General features: G+C 59.9%; 3 protein-coding genes across 3 annotated transcripts; all 3 read right to left on the bottom strand.

Annotated features, from left to right (window-relative positions):
- Positions 1-431: 431 nt before the first annotated feature.
- Positions 432-2,246, bottom strand: LOC136305741 (protein phosphatase 1 regulatory subunit 12C-like; the record flags this gene model as incomplete). The annotated part of the gene is made up of 3 exons (XM_066209056.1): positions 1,935-2,246; positions 1,139-1,257; positions 432-505 (listed from the first exon to the last, which is right to left on the bottom strand). Coding segments are annotated over exons 1-3 (342 nt in total), but the record flags the coding sequence as incomplete, so codon positions are not given.
- Positions 2,247-4,160: 1,914 nt separating this feature from the next.
- On the bottom strand, positions 4,161-11,677 carry LOC136305738 (troponin T, slow skeletal muscle-like). The gene is made up of 11 exons (XM_066209052.1): positions 11,658-11,677; positions 11,248-11,292; positions 10,674-10,706; positions 8,601-8,661; positions 7,967-8,083; positions 7,368-7,445; positions 6,723-6,833; positions 6,486-6,595; positions 5,429-5,519; positions 4,787-4,827; positions 4,161-4,248 (listed from the first exon to the last, which is right to left on the bottom strand). The coding sequence occupies exons 2-11, from the start codon at positions 11,271-11,273 to the stop codon at positions 4,206-4,208; spliced, it is 711 nt and encodes a 236-aa protein (XP_066065149.1). The 5' UTR covers positions 11,274-11,292; positions 11,658-11,677; the 3' UTR covers positions 4,161-4,205.
- Positions 11,678-13,850: 2,173 nt separating this feature from the next.
- Positions 13,851-19,368, bottom strand: KMT5C (lysine methyltransferase 5C). The gene is made up of 8 exons (XM_066209055.1): positions 19,296-19,368; positions 19,067-19,221; positions 18,736-18,898; positions 18,497-18,606; positions 17,426-17,589; positions 17,259-17,278; positions 16,304-16,437; positions 13,851-14,373 (listed from the first exon to the last, which is right to left on the bottom strand). Exons 2-8 carry the CDS (start codon positions 19,186-19,188, stop codon positions 13,851-13,853), a joined length of 1,236 nt encoding a protein of 411 aa, XP_066065152.1. The 5' UTR covers positions 19,189-19,221; positions 19,296-19,368.
- Between the last annotated feature and the right edge of the window lie 190 nt (positions 19,369-19,558).

Raw genomic sequence — 19,558 nt, 5'->3', positions numbered from 1 at the left:
TGACCTCGATGTAGCCCTTGGCGGCCGCCACGTGCAGGGCGCTGGCGCCGGTGGCCGGGTGGGGACAGTCGCGGAGCTGCCCCGAGTCCAGCCAGAGCCGCGTGTCCCTCAGCATCCTGTCCTCCTCCGCCCGCTTGGCCGCCGAGATGTCCACACCCTGGGGCAGGTGACACACCTGGGCACACCTGGGCACACCCTGAGATACACCTGGGCACACCCCTGGGTACACCTGGGGACACCTGAGATACACCTGGGCACACCCTGGGTACACCTGGGCACACCTGGGCACACCTGGGGACACCACTGAGATACACCTGGGCACATCCTGGGTACACCTGGGGACACCTGGGGACAACCCTGAGTACACCTGGGCACACCCTGGGGTACACCTGGGGACACCTGGGGACACCCTGAGTACACCCGGGGACACCCGGGCACAGCCAGAGCCGCGTGTCCCTCAGCATCCTGTCCTCCTCCGCCCGCTTGGCCGCCGAGATGTCCACACCTGGGGCAGGTGACACACCTGGGCACACCTGGCACACCTGGGCACACCTGGGCACGCCTGGGGACACCTGAGTACACCTGGGCACACCTAAACACACCCTGGGGACACCTGGGGACACCTGGGGACACCTGGGCACACCCTGAGATACACCTGGGCACACCTAAACACACCCTGGGTACACCTGGGGACACCTGGGGACACCCTGAGTACACCTGGGGACACCTGAGATACAGCTGGGACACCCTGAGTACAACTGGGGACACCCTGGGTACACCTGGGACACCTGGGACAGGTGACACACCTGGGCACACCTGGGCACACCCTGAGATACACCTGGGCACACCCTGGGTACACCTGGGCACACCTGGGGACACCCTGAGTACACCTGGGGACAGGTGACACACCTGAGATACACCTGGGGACACCTGGGGACACCTTGACCGCCCTCGGACACACTCCGAGCACACCTGGACACACCCTGGTTATGCCCGGCTACGCCTGGCCACGCCCCGAGCAACACCTGAGCACACCTGGCCACGCGCACAAATCAGGCACACCAGAAGCCCCGCCCACCCCCAGATAAGCCCCGCCCGCTCCGGCAAGCCCCACCCAGCGCGCCGAAGCCCCGCCCACCTCTCCGCTGTAGCTCCGCCCTCAGCAGCTCCTCCAGGGCCTCGTCCTCGGCCACCTCCAGCGGCAGCTCCAGGTCACTGGTGACGGCGGCGGCGTCCGCCCCGTGCTCCAGCAGGTACCTGCGGCAGGGGAGGACAGGGCAGCTTAGGGGAGTTACAGGTGAGTTACAGGTGAGGACAGGTGAGGACAGGTTGAGGACAGGTGTGCTCAGGGGAGGACAAGTGAGGACAGGTGAGGACAGGTGAGTTACAGGTGAGAACAGGTGAGTTACAGGTGAGGACAGGTGAGGACAGGTGAGTTACAGGTGAGGACAGGTGAGTTACAGGTGAGGACAGGTTGTGCTCAGGTGAGGACAGGTGAGTTACAGGTGAGGACAGGTGAGGACAGGTGAGGACAGGTGAGTTACAGGTGAGGACAGGTGAGCTCGGGGAGGACAGGTGAGGACAGGTGAGCTCAGGTGAGTTACAAGTAAGTACAGGTGAGCTCAGGTGGGTTAGGGGAGCCCTGGGTGCTTTCAGGTGAGTTTGGGGGTTTTAGAGTCAGTTTTAGGTGTGTTCAGGTGAGTTTCAGGAGACACGTTTTAGGGGATTTTGGGGGATTTTTGGGGCGGTTTTTGGGGCAGTTTTGGGGCGGTTTTTGGGTATTTTTGGGGCGGTTTTTGGGGGTATTTTTGGAGCAGTTTTTTGGGTATTTTTGGGGCGGTTTTTGGGTATTTTTGGGGGCGGTTTTTGAGGTATTTTTGGGGCGGTTTTTGAGGTATTTTTGGGATGTTTTGGGGACATTTCGGGGCCCTCACTGTGCGATCTGCCGGCAGCCGCAGGCGGCAGCCACGTGCAGGGGGGTCCAGCCCTCGTTGTCGGCCTGGTTGACGTCGGCGCCGCTCTCCACCAGGAACTGCACCACCTCCATGTTCTCGTCAATGCAGGCTGGGGACACCGGGGACATTGGGGACACCGGGGACACTCCTGGGGACACCTGGGACACTCCTGAGGACACCTGGGGACACCTGGGACACTCCTGGGGACACCTGGGGACACCTGGGACACTCCCGGGGACATCAGGGACCCCATGGGGACACCTGGGACACTCCTGGGGACATTGGGGACACCCGGGGACACCTGGGACACTCCTGGGGACATCAGGGGACCCCATGGGGACACCTGGGACGGGGTTGGGAACACCTGGGACACCCCAGGGACGCCCAGACCCACCCAAAGGGGTCCCCAAGACCTCCCCAGGGACCCCATTAAAGGGGTATAAGCACCGCCCACTCTACTTCAAGCCCCTCCCATTCCTCCACAGACCCCCGCCCCTGCAACCAGTGACCACGCCCACTCTCATTAGAGTTGTCACTCACACGGAAGCCACGCCTTCCAAATGCTCAGGTCACACCCCTTTCACCCTGGCCATGCCCATTCATGCATTTAAGCCCTCCCCACATTCAAAAACCACGCCCCCTTTAGACCACGCCCGTTTCCCATTTTCATTCAGCGCCGCCCATCTTGAGGAGCGCACAGCGCCCTTTGCCATAACCACGCCCCCTCTGCTTTAAAGCCACGCCTTTTCCTAATGCAAGCCCCGCCTCCTTTGAGCACACCTTGCGCACCTCATACAGACGGTTATCCCTTTAAAAGTGACCACGCCCCTTTTCTCAAACCCACCCCTTTATCAAGCGCCGCCCACCTGTTGCAGCACAGGCGTGTTCCCCCCCTCCCCTTTCCCCAGCCCCGCCTCTTACCCAAGCCCCTCCCACCAGGTGCGGCACAGATTCCCGCCCCTTTCTATAAACCCCGCCCACCCGGTGCAGCGCAGAGATTCCCGCCCGTTCTCCCAAACCCCGCCCCCGTCCCCCGCGCCCCGCCCACCCGGTGCAGCGCAGAGATTCCCGCCCGTTCCCCTAAACCCCGCCCCCGTTCCCCGCGCCCCGCCCACCTGGTGCAGCGCAGAGATTCCCGCCCGTTTCCCCAAGCCCCGCCCCCGTTCCCCGCGCCCCGCCCACCCGGTGCAGCGCAGAGATTCCCGCCCGTTCTCCCAAACCCCGCCCCCGTCCCCCGCGCCCCGCCCACCCGGTGCAGCGCAGAGATTCCCGCCCGTTTCCCTAAACCCCCGCCTCCATTCTCCGCGCCCCGCCCACCTGGTGCAGCGCGCTGATGCCGTCGGCGTTGGCCCCGCCCAGCAGCGCGCGCCCGCCGCCCTCGGGCGCCGCCACCATGGCGCGGGCCTCGGCCAGCTCGGCGCCTGCGCAGACGGCGCGGAACTCGGCCTGCCGCTCGAAGCGCACCCGCGGCGGCCGCGGCGGAACGTCCCGCGGGCTGGGCGCCGCCGCCGCCGCCTCCTCCCAGCGCCGCAGCTGCTCCCGCCGCCGCTCCCGCGCCGCCGCCGCCGCCGCCGCCGCCGCCATCGCGGGGCCGCCGCCGCCGCCGCCGCCGCCGCCGCACGGAGCGGGGCGGGCGGGGAGGGCGGGGCCGGAACAGCGGGGGCGGGGTCGTCATGGCAACGGCGCGCGGGGGGCGCCGGGAGGTGGGAACGGCGGACGTGACGTCACGGGGCGAGGGGATGCCATGGGGGGCTCTTGGGTGTGACGTCACGGGGGTTGAGCTCCTGAGGGAGCGGCGGCGAAAAAATTCCCGAAATGTTCCCAAAAAAGGACCAAATTCCCTCAAAAAACACCAAAATCCCTCCCCGGAATAACTCGGGAGCCCCAAAAACCCCCAAAATCGCCTCAAAACAGCCCGAACCCCGCCACAAAACACCCAACATGGCCCCGTCCCCAAAAAAGGACCAAATTCCCTCAAAAAACACCAAAATCCCTCCCCGGAATAACTCGGGAGCCCCAAAAACCCCAAATTTCCCCCGAAAACACCTCGGGAGCCCCAAAAAACCCCAAAATCGCCTCCCGAGGCCCCAAAATCCCACCCAAAGCCCCCAAAATCCGCCGGGGGCGTGGCCAGCAGCGCGGGGGGCGTGGCTACACCGTAACGGCGCGCTGGGGATGATGGGAAAGGTAAACGCGCAATTAGCGTTGCGATGACGTAATGTTTTATTGGCGTGACGTCACGGGGCGGGGTCACTTCCAGCGCCCGCCCACGCGGCCCTTGGCGACCTTCTTGCTGTGGGGGAGGGGCGGGGAGGGTCACACCCCCCGGAGACCCCGAAACCGCCCGAAATTCCCCCCAAAAAACCGAAATATTCCCTCCCAAAAATACCCCAAAATTCCCTCCCAAAAATATCCCAAAATTCCCCAAAAAACCGAAATATTCCCTCCCAAAAATACCCCAAAATTCCCCAAAAAACCGAAATATTCCCTCCCAAAAATACCCCAAAATTCCCCAAAAAACCGAAATATTCCCTCCCAAAAATACCCCAAAATTCCCTCCCAAAAATATCCCAAAATTTCCCCAAAAAATACCCCAAAATTCCCCCAAAACCGCCCGAAATTCCCCTGAAAAACCGAAATATTCCCTCCCCAAAATGCCCCAAAATTCCCCCCAAAAATACCTAAAATTTGCCCAAAAAAACCCAAAATTCGCCCAAAAAACCCCAAAATTCCCCCCAACAACCCCCCAGTCCTCCCCAACCCCCCCAGTCCTCCCCAACCCCAAAATCCCCCAAATTCCCCCAAAACATCCCAAATCCCCCCGAATTTACAATTTCTGGGCGTGGCTGATGCGGTTGTAGAGAACGTTGATCTGGGGGGAAGGGAGGGGTGAGCCCCAAAATCCGGGATTCCTCCCGAAAAAAACCCAAAATCGGGACGGGAAAATCCCCAAAATCCCGAAATTGGGGATGGGGAATCCCCAAAATCCCAAAAAACCCAAAATCGGGATGGGGAAATCCCCAAAATCCCAAAAAAATCCAAAATGGGGGATGAGGAAATCCCCAAAAAGCCAAAACAACCTCCAAAATTGGGATGAGGAGCGCCAAAATTTGGGATTTTGGGGTTTTTGGGGTCCCAAATTCAGGATTTTGGGGTCCCAGATTCGGGATTTTGGGGGTTTTGGGATCACAAATTCAGAATTTTGGGGTTTTTTGGGGTCTCAGATTTGGGATTTTGGGGTTTTTGGGGTCCCAAATTCAGAATTTTGGGGTCCCACATTCGGGATTTTGGGGTTTTTGGGGTCTCAGATTCGGGATTTTGGGGTTTTTGGGGTCCCAGATTCAGGATTTGGGGGTTTTTGGGGTCCCAGATTCAGGATTTGGGGGTTTTTGGGGTCCCAAATTCAGAATTTTGGGGTCCCAGATTCAGGATTTTGGGGGTTTTTTGGGTTTTTTGGGGTTGTTGGGCCCCACCTCGTAGCGCTGGCGCCGCAGTTTCTCCATCAGGTCGAACTTCTCGGACTCGAGCTGCTGGATCCAGTCGTGGAGCTCCTTGGCCTTGGCCCTTGTTTTGGGGGAAATTCCGGGGATTTTGGGCAATTCGGGGATGCTGGGGGGTCCCGGGGCTGCTTCGAGGGCAGTTTGGGGGATTCCAGGGAGATTTGGGGGGTTTGGGGGGGATTTGAGGATTTGGGGTGAGTTTGGGACATTTTGGGACGGAAATTCGGGTGGATTTTGGGGTGTTTTGGGGTCATTTTGGGACGGAATTTCGGGTGGATTTTGGGGTGTTTTGGGGACATTTTGGGACGGAATTTCGGGGGGATTTTGGGGTGTTTTGGGGTCATTTTGGGATGGATTTTCGGGTGGATTTTGGGGTGTTTTGGGGTCATTTTGGGACGGAATTTCGGGTGGATTTTGGGGTGTTTTGGGGTCATTTTGGGACGGAATTTCGGGTGGATTTTGGGGTGTTTTGGGGTCATTTTGGGACGGAATTTCGGGGGGATTTTGGGGTGTTTTGGGGTCATTTTGGGACGGAATTTCGGGGGGATTTTGGGGTGTTTTGGGGTCATTTTGGGACGGAATTTCGGGGGGATTTTGGGGTGTTTTGGGGTCATTTTGGGACAGAATTTCGGGGGGATTTTGGGGTGTTTTGGGGTCATTTTGGGACAGAATTTCGGGTGGATTTTGGGGTGTTTTGGGGTCATTTTGGGACAGAATTTCGGGTGGATTTTGGGGTGTTTTGGGGTCATTTTGGGACGGAATTTCGGGTGGATTTTGGGGTGAATTTGGGACATTTTGGGACGGAATTTCGGGGGGATTTTGGGGTGTTTTGGGGTCATTTTGGGACGGAATTTCGGGGGGATTTTGGGGTGTTTTGGGGTCATTTTGGGACGGAATTTCGGGTGGATTTTGGGGTGTTTTGGGGACATTTTGGGACGGAATTTCGGGTGGATTTCGGGGTATTTTGGGGACATTTTGGGACAGAATTTCGGGGGGATTTCGGGGTGTTTCGGGACATTTGGGGCCCCACCTGAGCTCGTCCTCCCGCAGGTTCTCGATCTCCAGGGGCCTCTTGCGCTCGGCCAGGATCCTCAGTTTGGTCTCCCGGCCCGTCTGCCGCCGGCCCCGGCGCTGCTCCGCCTGGGGGGGATTTTTGGGCTGAAATCTGGGGATTTGGGGGGTCTCAGAAGGGATTTGAGGGTCCCAAAGGGGGGGATTCGGGTTCTCTGGGATCTCTGGGGGCCGTGGCGCTCCCGTGGGGCCGCACCTTGGCCAGGTACCCGCCGAAGTGGGGCATGGCCGACAGGACCTTCTTCTTCTTGGCGTCGTCCTCGGCTCTCTTCTTGGCCTCCTCCTCCTCCTTGCGCAGCTTCTCCTCCTGGGGGATTCGGGGAAATTCGGGGGGATTGGGGTCGGTCTGGGGGAGATCTGGGAGCCCCGGGGAGGATTTGGGGTGAATTCGGGGGAATTTGGGGGTCGGGGGGAAGACGTGGGGTGGATTTCAGAGGATTCGGGCGGATTTTGGAGGGTTTGGGGCGGATTTTGGAGGGTTTGGGGTGAATTTGGGCGATTTTTGGGGAACTGGGGTGACTTTGAGATGGATTTGACTCGATTTCATCGAATTTGGGGAGAATTCTGCTGAATTTGGAGCTCTCCACGACCCCCAGGGTGGATTTTGGGGTGGATTTGGGGTTTTTGGACCCCCCAAGGCGGATTTTAGGGTGAATTTGGGGTTTTTGGGGCCCCCAGGGTGGATTTTGGGGTGGATTTGGGGGTTTTGGACCCCCCAAGGCAGATTTTGGGGTGGATTTGGGGTTTTTGGGGCCCCCAAGGCGGATTTTGGGGTGGATTTGGGGTTTTGGACCCCCCAAGGCAGATTTTGGGGTGGATTTGGGGGTTTTGGGGCCCTCACCGCCAGCCTGGCCTGTCTCTCTCTCTCCTTCTCCGTCCTGTTCCTCAGCTGCTCGTTGCGCTCAGCGCGGCGCCGCTCCTGATTGGGGCGAGGGACACGAAATGCCCAAAAACCACCCCAAAAACCGCCCCAAAACCGCCCCAAACACCCCGAAAACAGCCCAAAACACCCCAAAACCCAGAAAAACAGCCCCAAAAAATCCAAAACACCCCAAATCACCCCAAAAAAACCCCAAAAAATCCACCAGGAACACCCCCAAAACATCCCCAAAAAACCCCAAATCCACCAGGAACAGCACAAAACCCACCAAAAACCCCCAAATCACCCCAAAAAACCCCCAAATCACCCCCAAAAAACCAACTGACCCCAGAAAAAACCCCAGATCCCCTGAACCTGCCCCCCAGGAAAGCCAAAATCACCCGAAATCGCCCCGAAACCCCCAAATATTCCAAACCCTCCCCCGGAATCCCCCAGATCGCCTGGCAAAAAAATGAAATTTGCCCCAAAACCCCCCAAAAATTGCCCCCGGAGAAGCAAAAAGACCTCCCAGAGTGCCCCGAAAGCCCCAGAGGGCCGGAATCTGCCCCGAATCCACTCACGATCCTCTCCATGAGCCCCTGCAGCTCCTCCTCCTCGCGGCGCCGCTGCTCGAAGTGGGCGTCAATGAGCGTCTGCAGCTCCAGCAGGTCCTTCTCCATCCGCTTCCGGTGGATGTCCTGCCCCAGGTTAATTAAAAAAGTCGTTAGTTTAATTAGTGGAACTCGAGTGGAGCATCACAGAAAAAATCCCGGCTCAAAATGACCCAAAATGACCCAAAAAACCCCAAATTTCCCCCCCAGCAGGTCCTTCTCCATCCGCTTCCGGTGGATGTCCTGCCCCAGGTTAATTAAAACGTTGTTAATTAATTAATGAAAGTCAAATGGAGCATCGCAGAAAAAATCCTGGCCGAAAATACCCCAAAATGACCCAAAAAACCCCAAATTTCCCCCAGTTGGTCCTTCTCCATCCGCTTCCGGTGGATGTCCTGCCCCAAGTTAATTAAAACGTCGTTAATTAATTAATGAAACTTGAATGGAGCATCACAAAAAAAATCCCGGCCGAAAATAACCCAAAATGACCCAAAAAAACCCCAAATTTCCCCCAAAAATCCCAAATTTTCCCACCCGGACCCCAAAATTTCCCCCCCAAAAAACCCAAATTTCGCCCAAAACCCCAAAATCTTCAAAAACTCACGTCGAAGTCCACCCGCTCCCCCTCGGGGATTTTGGGGGGCGCCAGCTGGGACACCATGTGCCTGGGGGGGCGGGGACCCCAAAATCTCAATTATTCACCCCAAAATCTCAATTATTCACCCCAAAAACCCCAAAATCCTCAAATATCCACCCCAAAACCCCTAAAAAGCCCCAAATCCAACACAAAACCCCAAAATAACCCCAAATATCCACCCCAAAACCCCCAAAAAGCCCCAAATCCACCCCAAAAATCCAAACATTCACCCCAAAACTCCCCCGCGCCCGGATTCCCCCAAACCCCAGAACTCAACCCCCCCAAATTCCAAATTTCCTCCCCAAAGGACCCAGAGTTCCCCCCCAGAGCCCCAAAACCCCAAAAAAGCCGCCCCCGACCCCCTTTTCCCTCCGCAGCTCCCCAAATCCCCAAATTCCCCAAAAAAACCCCCCAAAACTCCCCAAAAAACCCCCAAAAAACCCAAAAAACCCCCAAAAAACCCAAAAATCCCCAAAATCTCCCCCAAAAACCCCAAAATGCCCCCAAAAACCCCCAAAAACCCCAAATTCCCCCCAAAAAACCGTCAAAACCCCCAAATTCCCCAAAAACCCAAGAAACCCCCCCAAGAAAACCAAAAATCCCCAAAATCTCCCCCCAAAACCCCAAAAAAAACCGCAAAAAAAAACCCAAATTCCCCAAAAAACCCCAAATAAACCCCCAAAATAACCCAAAAATCCCCAAAATCCCCCCCCCAAAAAACCCCAAAAATCCCAAATCCCCAAATTCCCCAAAAAAAAAACCCCAAAAACCCCCAAAACCCCCAAAATCCCCCAAATCCCCCGGATCGCCTTCCCTCACCGGGGCCGGGGGCGCTCCTCGCCTGGGGGGATAAAAATGGGCTCAGGGGGGAATTGGGGGGAATTTGGGGAATTGGGGGGAATTTGGGGGAATTTTGGGGGAATTTGGGGAAATTTGGGGGAATTTTGGGGAAATTTTGGGGGAATTTGGGGAAATTTGGGGAATTGGGGGGAATTTGGGGAAATTTGGGGGAATTTGGGGAAATTTTGGGGGAATTTGGGGAAATTTTGGGGAAATTTGGGGGAATTTGGGGAAATTTTGGGGGAATTTGGGAGAATTTGGGGAAATTTGGGGGAATTTGGGGAAATTTGGGGAATTGGGGGGAATTTGGGGAAATTTGGGGGAATTTGGGGAAATTTTGGGGGAATTTTGGAGGAATTTGGGGAAATTTGGGGGAATTTTGGGGGAATTTTGGGGGAATTTGGGGGAATTTGGGGGAATTTGGGGGAATTTTGGGGGAATTTTGGGGAAATTTGGGGGAATCTGGGGGAATTTGGGGGAATTTGGGAGAATTTGGGGGAAAATTTGGGAGTTTTGGGGGGTTCTGGGGGAATTTGGGGTCCGGGAGGGTAAATTCGGGGTCATTTGGGGTTTTTTGGGGGGAAATTTGGGGTTTTGGGGCTTTGGGTTGGTTCAGGGGATTTGGGGGATTTTTCTGAGAGGTTTTGGGGGGATTTGGAGATTTCGGGGGTTTTGGGCAGGATTTGGGGTTTTGGGGCCGGGGGGTCGTACCTGGCTCCTCGGGAGGTTTGGGGGGCTCCGAGGCTGTGGGGGAAATCCAAATTTGGGGTTTTTTGGGGAATTCCCCCCAAATTTTGGGGATTTTTGGGGAATTCCCCCAAATTTGGGGGGTTTTGGGCTTTTCCCTCCCCAAAACTTTGGGATTTTTGGGGAATTCCCCCCAAATTTTGGGATTTTTGGGGTTTTTCCCCCCCAAATTTTGGGATTTTTGGGGTTTCCCCCCCAAATTTTGGAATTTTTTGGGTTTCCCCCCCAAATTTTAGGATTTTTTGGGGTTTTTTCCCCCCAAATTTTGGGGGTTTTGGGGTTTTTCCCCCAAAATTTTGGGATTTTTGGGTTTTCCCCCCCAAACTTTGGGATTTTTGGGTTTTTCCCCCCAAATTTTTGAATTTTGGGGTTTTTTCCCCCAGATTTTGGGGTTTTTGGGGTTTTCCCCCCAAATTTTTGAATTTTGGGGTTTTGGGGGTTTTTCCTCCTCACCTTCCTCCTGCTCTTCCTCCTCGGCCGCCTCCTCTGCGGGGGGAGGGAAATGCCCCCCCGGTAATTAGGGAGGCGTTAATGAGCTCATTACCATAATTAACCCCCCCAGACCGTTCCTTTGAGGGTCTCGGGGGGGTTTTAACGCAAATTAACCCGGGATCAATTAACGGCTCGGGGTTAATTAACGGGGGTTTCAGGTCAGTAGCTCGTTAAGGAGGTCGATTGGGGCTAATTAGCGTTAATCAACGGCGTTAATTGGGGTCACTCGGGGTCACTCACCCTCCTGCTGCTCCCTGGGGGGAGGAAGAAGAGGGTGAGGGGGGGGCGCCCCACTTGGGGGTCCCGGGGGGAGTTTTGGGATGTTTTGGGGGTCCCGGGAGAGTTTGGGGGTCTTAAGGTGAATTTTGGGGGTCCCAGAGTGAATTTGGGGATGGTTTGGGGGTCCCGGGGGATTTTGGGGATGGTTTGGGGGTCCCAGGGGCATTTTGGGGATGTTTTGGGGGTCCCGGGGGGATTTTGGGGATGTTTTGGGGGTCCCGGGGGGATTTTGGGGATGTTTCTGGGGGTCACTCACTCAAACTCCTCCTCGGGCTCCGACATGGCAACGACTCGGGGGGTCCTGAGGGTGGGGAGGGGCGGGGGGGGTCTGAACCCCCCAAAACCCCAAAACCCCTAAAAAAAACACCAAACCCCCCAAAAAACCACCAACCCCCCCAAAAAACACCAAACCGCCAAAAAACCACCGAAACCCCAAAAAAACTACAAACCCCCCCAAAAAAAACCCCAAATCCCCCCCAAAAAACCCCAAATCCCCCCAAAAACCCCAAAAAATCCCCCCAAACCCCCCAAAAATTCTTCCAAACTCTCCAAAAATCCCCCAAACCCCCCAAAACTCCCCAAAATTCCCCAAATGCCCCCCAAACCCCCCGAGCAATCCCCAACCCCCCCAATTCCCCCCGGGAACCCCCAGTTCCCCTCCCCCACCGCAGCCTCCTCTCCGGGGGTCCCTGTGCCGCCCCTCCCCCCCCGGGGGGTCCCTTTATGTCCCCCCGCCCCTCCCCCCGCGGTGACGTCACCGCCCATTGTTCCCGCGGATGTCGCGACATCCGACACCGACACGGGGGGGGGGGGGGGGGAGGGGCCGCGACCCCCCCAAAACCTTTTTTGGGTGAAAAAACAAAAGGTGGGGGAGGGGCGGGGGTCTATTCCCGGCGATGACGTCACCGCCCGCCCCTCCCCCCACCCCCCGCACCTGTCGCGGGTTTTCTGGGACCCCCCCAAAAAAAGTTTAAAGGGGGGGGAAGGGGGGGGAGGGGTCACCTTCACCCCTCCCCCACCCTCCCGAACTTTTATTCCCTTTTTCCATTAAAATTTTAAAATGTTTTCGTTTTGGTTTTTGTTCCAAATTTATTTCGGTACAAAACGACCCCGAAATGGCCCCAAAATTTCCCTCCCCTCCCCCAAAAAAGATCCGGTTCCCCTCCCCCTCCCCCAAAAAAAGGGGGGAGGGGGCTCAGCCCCCCCCCCCACCCCCCAAAAAATAATTCGGGTTCGATTGGGGCTGGGGAGGTTTGGGAAGCACCATCCAAGTCCGGGCGCCGGCGAGGTGGCTCAGCGCCCCAAAGCTGGGCGCCGGCCCTGAAAATGGGGTTGGAGCCCCAAAATCCGCGGCCAGACCCCCAAAATCGGGGCCGGACCCCAAAACCGGGGTGCCCGACCTCCCAAACCCGGGCCTGAGCCCCCCAAACTTGGGCCCCAGCACCTTTTGGGGGTGTCTAACCCCCCGATCCAGGTGTAACCCCAATCCAGGTGTAACCCCCGATCCAGGTGTAACCCCAATCCAGGTGTAACCCCCAATCCAGGTCTAACCCCCAATCCAGGTCTAACCCCCCAATCCAGGTGTAATCCCCAGGTCCAGATGTAACCCCAGGTCCAGGTGTAACCCCAATCCAGGTGTAACCCCCAATCCAGGTGTAACCCCCAATCCAGGTCTAACCCCAAATCCAGCTGTAACCCCAATCCAGGTGTAACTGCCAGATCCAGGTGCAGCCCCCAATCCAGGTGTAACCCCCAATCCAGGTCTAACCCCAAATCCAGCTGTAACCCCAATCCAGGTGTAACTGCCAGATCCAGGTGCAGCCCCCAATCCAGGTGTAACCTCCAGATCCAGGTGTAACCCTCAATCCAGGTGTAACCCCCAGAACCAGCTGTAACCCCAATCCAGCTGTAACCCCAATCCAGGTGTAACCCCCCAATCCAGGTCTAACCCCTCAATCCAGGCGTAACCCCAAATCCAGGTGTAACGCCAATCCAGGTGTAACCCCCAATCCAGGTGTAACCCCCAATCCAGGTCTAACCCCCAATCCAGGTGTAACCCCAATCCAGGTGTAACGCCAATCCAGGTGTAACCCCCAATCCAGGTGTAACCCCCAATCCAGGTCTAACCCCCAATCCAGGTGTAACCCCCAATCCAGGTCTAACCCCCAATCCAGGTGTAACCCCCAGATCCAGGTGTAACCCCCCAATCCAGGTGTAACCCCCAGATCCAGGTGTAACCCCAATCCAGGTGTAACCCCCAGATCCAGGTGTAACCCCAATCCAGGTGTAACCCCAATCCAGGTGTAACCCCCCAATCCAGGTCTAACCCCCAATCCAGGTGTAACCCCAATCCAGGTGTAACCCCAATCCAGGTCTAACCCCCAGATCCAGGTGTAACCCCAGATCCAGGTGTAACCCCAGAACCAGCTGTAACCCCAATCCAGGTGTAACCCCAATCCAGGTGTAACCCCCAATCCAGGTGTAACCCCAGAACCAGCTGTAACCCCAATCCAGGTGTAACCCCAATCCAGGTATAACCCCCAATCCAGGTCTAACCCCTCAATCCAGGCGTAACCCCCAATCCAGGCGTAACCCCCAATCCAGGTGTAACCCCCCAATCCAGGTCTAACCCCCAATCCAGGTGTAACCCCCAGAACCAGCTGTAACCCCAATCCAGGTGTAACCCCCAGAACCAGCTGTAACCCCAATCCAGGTGCAGCCCCCAATCCAGGTGTAACCCCAATCCAGGTGCAGCCCCCAATCCAGGTGTAACCCCAATCCAGGCGTAACCCCAACCCCGGAGGAGCCCCCGACCGCGGCCGGGCCCGGTTGGCGGCCTCGGGGCTCAGGGCTCAGGGCTCAGGGCTCGGGCGGCAGCGCCAGCGCCAGCCCCGCCTGCGTCACCACCAGCCTCAGCCTGGGGGGCGTCCCGTCGCCGTCGCCGTCGCCGTCGCGGTCGCCGTCGCCCGGCCGGCCGCGGGGCCCGCCGCCCAGGCGCACGTGGGCGTACAGGGACAGCTTGGGGTCGGGGCGCGGCGCGCCGGCCTTGGCCGCGGCCCCGGGCGGCGCGGGCGGCCGCAGCAGCACGGCGGGGACGCCGCGGCGCAGGCGGCAGGCGCGGCCGCACGACACGCAGTCGTGCAGCGCCACGCGGGCCTCGGGCGGGGCGGCGCGCCGCGACGGCCCCGCGGCCCGGCGACGACGGCGGCGGCGGCTCCGGGGGCCACGGCGCCGGGGCCGGCCCCGGGGGGGAACGGCCGCCCCGCGCCGCAGCCGGACGCCGGTCTCGCGCAGTTCGTATTTGGGGACGGGCTCCGAGGGCGGCGCGGCGGGGACGGCGGCGGCCGGCTCGCCGCGGTGGCGGAAGGCGCCTTCGCCGCGCCTGGGGGGACGGCGCCGCGTTAGGGAGCCCCCGGTGTGAACACAGGGACCCTCGCCGCGGAACTGGGACCCGCATCCCGGGATTGGGACCCGCATCCCGGGATTGGGACCCGCATCCCGGGATTGGGACCCGCATCCCGAGATTGGGACCCGCATCCCGAGACTGGGACCCGCATCCCGAGACTGGGACCCGCATCCCGAGACTGGGACCCGCATCCCGGGATTGGGACCCGCATCCCAGGATTGGGATCCGCATCCCGGGATTGGGACCCGCATCCCGAGATTGGGACCCGCATCCCGGGATTGGGACCCGCATCCCGGGATTGGGATCCGCATCCCGGGATTGGGACCCGCATCCCGAGATTGGGACCCGCATCCCGAGACTGGGATCCCCATCCCGGGATTGGGATCCGCATCCCGGGATTGGGACCCGCATCCCGAGACTGGGATCCCCATCCCGGGATTGGGATCCGCATCCCGGGATTGGGACCCGCATCCCGGGATTGGGACCCGCATCCCGAGATTGGGATCCCCATCCCGGGATTGGGATCCGCATCCCGGGATTGGGACCCGCATCCCGGGATTGGGATCCGCATCCCGGGATTGGGATCCGCATCCCGGGATTGGGATCCGCATCCCGGGATTGGGACCCGCATCCCGAGACTGGGATCCCCATCCCGGGATTGGGATCCGCATCCCGGGATTGGGACCCGCATCCCGGGATTGGGACCCGCATCCCGGGATTGGGATCCGCATCCCGGGATTGGGACCCGCATCCCGGGATTGGGATCCGCATCCCGAGACTGGGACCCGCATCCCGGGATTGGGATCCGCATCCCGAGACTGGGACCCGCATCCCGGGATTGGGATCCGCATCCCGGGATTGGGATCCGCATCCCGGAATTGGGATCCGCATCCCGGGATTGGGATCCGCATCCCGAGACTGGGACCCGCATCCCGGGATTGGGACCCGCATCCCGGGATTGGGATCCGCATCCCAAGATTGGGATCTGCATCCCGGAATTGGGATCCACATCCCGGAACTGGGATCCACATCCCGAGACTGGAATCCCTATCCCGAAAGTGGGATCCGCATCCCGAAATTAGGGATCCCCATCCCGAAATTGGGATCCCCATCCCAACATCTGGGATCCCCATCCCGAAATCTGGGATCCCCATCCCGAAATTAGGGATCCCCGCCGCAAGATTAGGGATCCTCGCCTCAAAATGGCGAGAAACATGAGGGGAGAAAAGGGCGGGAAAGGTGAGAGGAAAAGGGCAGGAAAGGTGAGGGGAAAAGAAAGAAAAACATGAGGGGAAAAAGATGGAGGGCGGAAATGCGAAGGGAAAACAGAGGAAAACGTGAGAGGAAAAGGGAGAAAAATGTGAGAGTGTAAGGGCAGGAAACGTGAAGGGGAAAGAGAGGGAAATGTGAGGGGAGAACCGTGAGGGGAATGAGGAGGGAAAAGCGCAGAAAAGGTGAGGGGGGACGCGGGCACCACGGTCAGGGTGTCCCACCACCCGGCCAAAGCACTCTGGGGGCTCCTTGTTGCCCCAGCTCCAGTTTGGAAGCTCGTTCTGACCCATCCGCACGGAGATTTTAGGGATCCCTCCCTGTTTTCCCATCCTGGGGTCCCCCCTCAGGGTTTATCCTTCTCCCAGCTGTTTTTGGGGCCCCTCCCCAGATGTGCGTCCCACCCCGTTTTGGGGTCCCCTCAGGGTTTTTGGGGATTTTCTCCCAAGTGTTTTGGGGTCTGCCCACGTTTTAGAATCTTCCCCCATTTAGGGGTCCCCACGCGGACGTTCCTGGCGTCCTCCGTGAGGTGTCTGGGGTTTTTCGAGGAGATTTTTCGTCTCCTCTGTGAAGTTCTCAGAATCCCCCCTCGACCACGAGGGTTTTTTGGGGCTCCCTCTGAGGGTTTTTGGCGTACCTCTCGCAGGTGCGGCACTCGCAGCCGCAGTTGCCCTCGCCGAAGAAGCCGTCGCCATAGAAACAGGTGATTTCTGCCCGGGGCGGGATGTCCCGCAGCGCCTGCACCCGCGCCCCGCCCGGGGCCGACACTAACTGCGCCGCGGAAACGCGAGAGAGCGCCGTGAGCGCCGAAACAGGGGCCCCGAGCACGAGAGAGCCCCTTTCCCCCTCCCCTTTCCCGCCTTTCCCCCTCACCTTTCCCGCCCTTTCCCCCTCACCTTTCCCGCCCTTTCCCCCTCACCTTTCCCGCCTTTCCCCCTCACCTTTCCCGCCTTTCCCCCTCACCTTTCCCGCCCTTTTCCCCTCACCTTTCCCGCCCTTTTCCCCCTCACCTTTCCCGCCCTTTCCCCCTCCCCTTTCCCGCCTTTCCCCCTCACCTTTCCCGCCCTTTCCCCCTCCCCTTTCCCGCCCTTTCCCCCTCACCTTTCCCGCCCTTTCCCCCTCACCTTTCCCACCATTTCCCCCTCACCTTTCCCGCCCTTTCCCCCCTCACCTTTCCCGCCCCTCCCCCCTCACCTTTCCCGCCCTTTTCCCCCCTCACCTTTCCCGCCCTTTCCCCCTCACCTTTCCCGCCCTTTCCCCCCCTCACATTTCCCGCCCTTTTCCTCCTGTTCCACTCTTCTCCTCCACGCTTCATTTTCCTCTCCTCTTTTCCACCTTTTATCCCTCAAATTTCCCATTTCTCTTTCGGGTTTCCCACCGGTTTTCCCCTCCTGTTTCCTGCCATCTTTCCCTCACATTCCCTCCACTTCTCCTTTGTTCTTCCCACCGTTTTTCCCTTGACGTTTACTCCAACTTTTCGCGCCGTTTCTCCCTGCTTTTCCCCTCGCGCTCCCCACACAAACCCGCCCCGGAACGCAGCATTTCTGCCCCAAACCCACAGAAACAGCCCCCGACAGGCTCCTCAGACTCACCCTGCAGTTCGGGTGACAATCTGGGAGCAGAAAAACAACCGTCAGCACCCGCCAGGAGCTCCCAAACCGCCCAGGAGGCTCCCGGGGGCGCTCAGGGAAGCTCGGGCCGCCGCCAGGACGGGCTCTGGGGGCTAAGGCCGATTCTTTGGGACGCGTGAGGCTCGCACCGTGGTTGATGAAGGCGGCGGGCCCCAGCCAGAGCTGGGTCCTCCTGCGGCGCGTGGAGTACATGAGGCTGAAGTCGTTGTCCCCGGCCCGGAGCAGCGCCCGGTCCGAGCCCCGCAGCTCCACCCCGCAGCCGCCCAGCAGCTCCAGCGTCTCGTGCTTGTGCCTGGAGAGCCAAAAACGGGAGGAAAAACAGACCCTGAGGGGCTTGGTGTCCTCGGGGAGCCAAAAACGGGGAAAAACCCTGATCCTGAGGGGCTTGGTGTCCTCGGGGAGCCAAAAACGGGAGGAAAACCAGATCCTGAGGGGCTTGGTGTCCTTGGGGAGCCAAAAACAGGGAAAAACCCTGATCCTGAGGGGCTTGGTGTCCTCGGGGAGCCAAAAACGGGAGGAAAACCAGATCCTGAGGGGTTTGGTGTCCTCGGGGAGCCAAAAATGGGGAAAAAACCCAGATCCTGAGGGGCTTGGTGTCCTCGGGGAGCCAAAAACGGGGGAAAACACAGATCCTGAGGGGTTTGGTGTCCTCGGGGAGCCAAAAACGGGGGAAAAACCAAATCCTGAGGGGTTTGGCGTCCTCGGGGAGCCAAAATTGGGGGAAAAACCCTGATCCTGAGGGGTTTGATGTCCTCGGGGAGCCAAAAACGGGGGAAAAACCAGATCCTGAGGGGTTTGGTGTCCTCGGGGAGCCAAAAATGGGGAAAACCAGATCCTGAGGGGTTTGGTGTCCTCGGGGAGCCAAAAACGGGAGAAAACCCAGACCCTCAGGGGTTTGGTGTCCTCGGGGAGCCAAAAACGGGGGAAAACCAGATCCTGAGGGGTTTGGTGTCCTCGGGGAGCCAAAAACAGGGAAAAACCAGATCCTGAGGGGTTTGATGTCCTCGGGGAGCCAAAAACGGGGGAAAAACCAGATCCTGAGGGGTTTGGTGTCCTCGGGGAGCCAAAAACGGGGAAAACCAGATCCTGAGGGGTTTGGTGTCCTCGGGGAGCCAAAAACCCCCAGACCCTGAGGGGGGTGTGAGCCCACCAGGGGCTTCGGAGCCCCGAGGGGAACTTTTGGGGAGTTTTGCCCTCACCAGGTGCGGGTGGAGACCACCCTGGCGCCGTTGGTGTCGCGGCTGTAGCGGGTGCAGCGCTGGATGCTGAAGCCGCTCTCGGGCAGGAGCGTCCGCAGGTACCGGAACACCTGGAGGAGACAAAAGGGGGGCTCGGGACCCCCCCCCGAACCCACAGAGCCCATTCCTCCCCCTCGGCGACTCCTCTGCCCCACAGACACCCCGCCGAGCCCCCGAGCCCTCCCCGAAGCCCCCCGTACGTGGGTCTTGAGCGCCGCCCGCTGCACCGGGCGGCGCTGGCGGAAGAAAGCCGGAGCCCAGGCGCCGCTCAGGGTCCTCCAGGCCGCCTCCAGGTCCCGGCGCTGCCGGAACGCCTCGATGGCCGCTCTGAGCTGAGCGCGGCGCCGCAGGGCGGGCAGGGGGCTGTGGGGCGGACGGAGACCCTCAGGACCGGCACTCCTCGTGGGGATCCCCACTGAACAGCCCCGGCGGTGCCGCGTCCCCCTGAGCTCCCCGGCTGTCCCGCCCGGAGGCTCCCGGTGCCCGCCGGTGTCCCCCTCCCGGGGCTCTCGGTGCCCCCCCCGGCCTCACCTGACCCCCATCTTGTGCGTGCGGAATCCGAGCACCGAGTCCAGCACGAGGCTGGTGGCCAGATCGTCGTTCTCGCAGAGCTCCCGCGCCGTCACCGCCGTGCCCGCCGTCCGGGGCCGCATGGGCGGCCGCCGCCTCCTCCGCCGCCGCCGCGCCTGCAGCACCGGGGAGAGTTACCGGGGGATGCCGCGGGGCGGGATCCCCCAGAGAGCCCCGTCCCCGCCGTTACCGCAGCGCCGCGGGCGCGGGACCGGCCGGAGCCGCCGCCGGTACCGGGCCCGGCCCGGCCCCGCCGCCGCCGCCCGCCGGCTCCCGCCGCCCGCTCCGCCATCCCCATTGGCCGCCCGCCCCCCGCGCCGCCGCGTCTATTGGCTGCCCGCGGGGAGTCCCGCCCCCGCCGTGAGGCGCTCGGCGATCCGATTGGCGAAGGCGGCTGCGCTTCCCCATTGGTCCGCGGCGTGCGGGGCTTCCTATTGGCCCAGAGGGAGGCCG

Source organism: Chamaea fasciata, unplaced genomic scaffold (assembly GCF_029207755.1).
Source record: "Chamaea fasciata isolate MVZ Bird 193981 ecotype frontalis unplaced genomic scaffold, bChaFas1.0.hap1 SCAF_616, whole genome shotgun sequence".
Taxonomy (NCBI): Eukaryota; Metazoa; Chordata; class Aves; order Passeriformes; family Sylviidae; genus Chamaea; species Chamaea fasciata.
This window is presented reverse-complemented; position numbering and strand designations above follow the sequence as displayed.

Coding starts and splice junctions, on each gene's coding strand:
- LOC136305738 (XM_066209052.1), bottom strand. CDS start 11,273: ATGTCGGAGCCCGAGGAGGAGTTTGA. Junction 7,446..7,966: donor AGGGGCTCATGGAGAGGATC/GTGAGTGGATTC, acceptor CGCCCCAATCAG/GAGCGGCGCCGCGCTGAGCG. Junction 6,834..7,367: donor AGAGACAGGCCAGGCTGGCG/GTGAGGGCCCCA, acceptor CGAATCCCCCAG/GAGGAGAAGCTGCGCAAGGA.
- KMT5C (XM_066209055.1), bottom strand. CDS start 19,188: ATGCGGCCCCGGACGGCGGGCACGGCGGTGACGGCGCGGGAGCTCTGC. Junction 17,279..17,425: donor CGCCGCCTTCATCAACCACG/GTGCGAGCCTCA, acceptor TTCTGCTCCCAG/ATTGTCACCCGAACTGCAGG. Junction 14,374..16,303: donor GAGTGCCGCACCTGCGAGAG/GTACGCCAAAAA, acceptor CCGTCCCCCCAG/GCGCGGCGAAGGCGCCTTCC.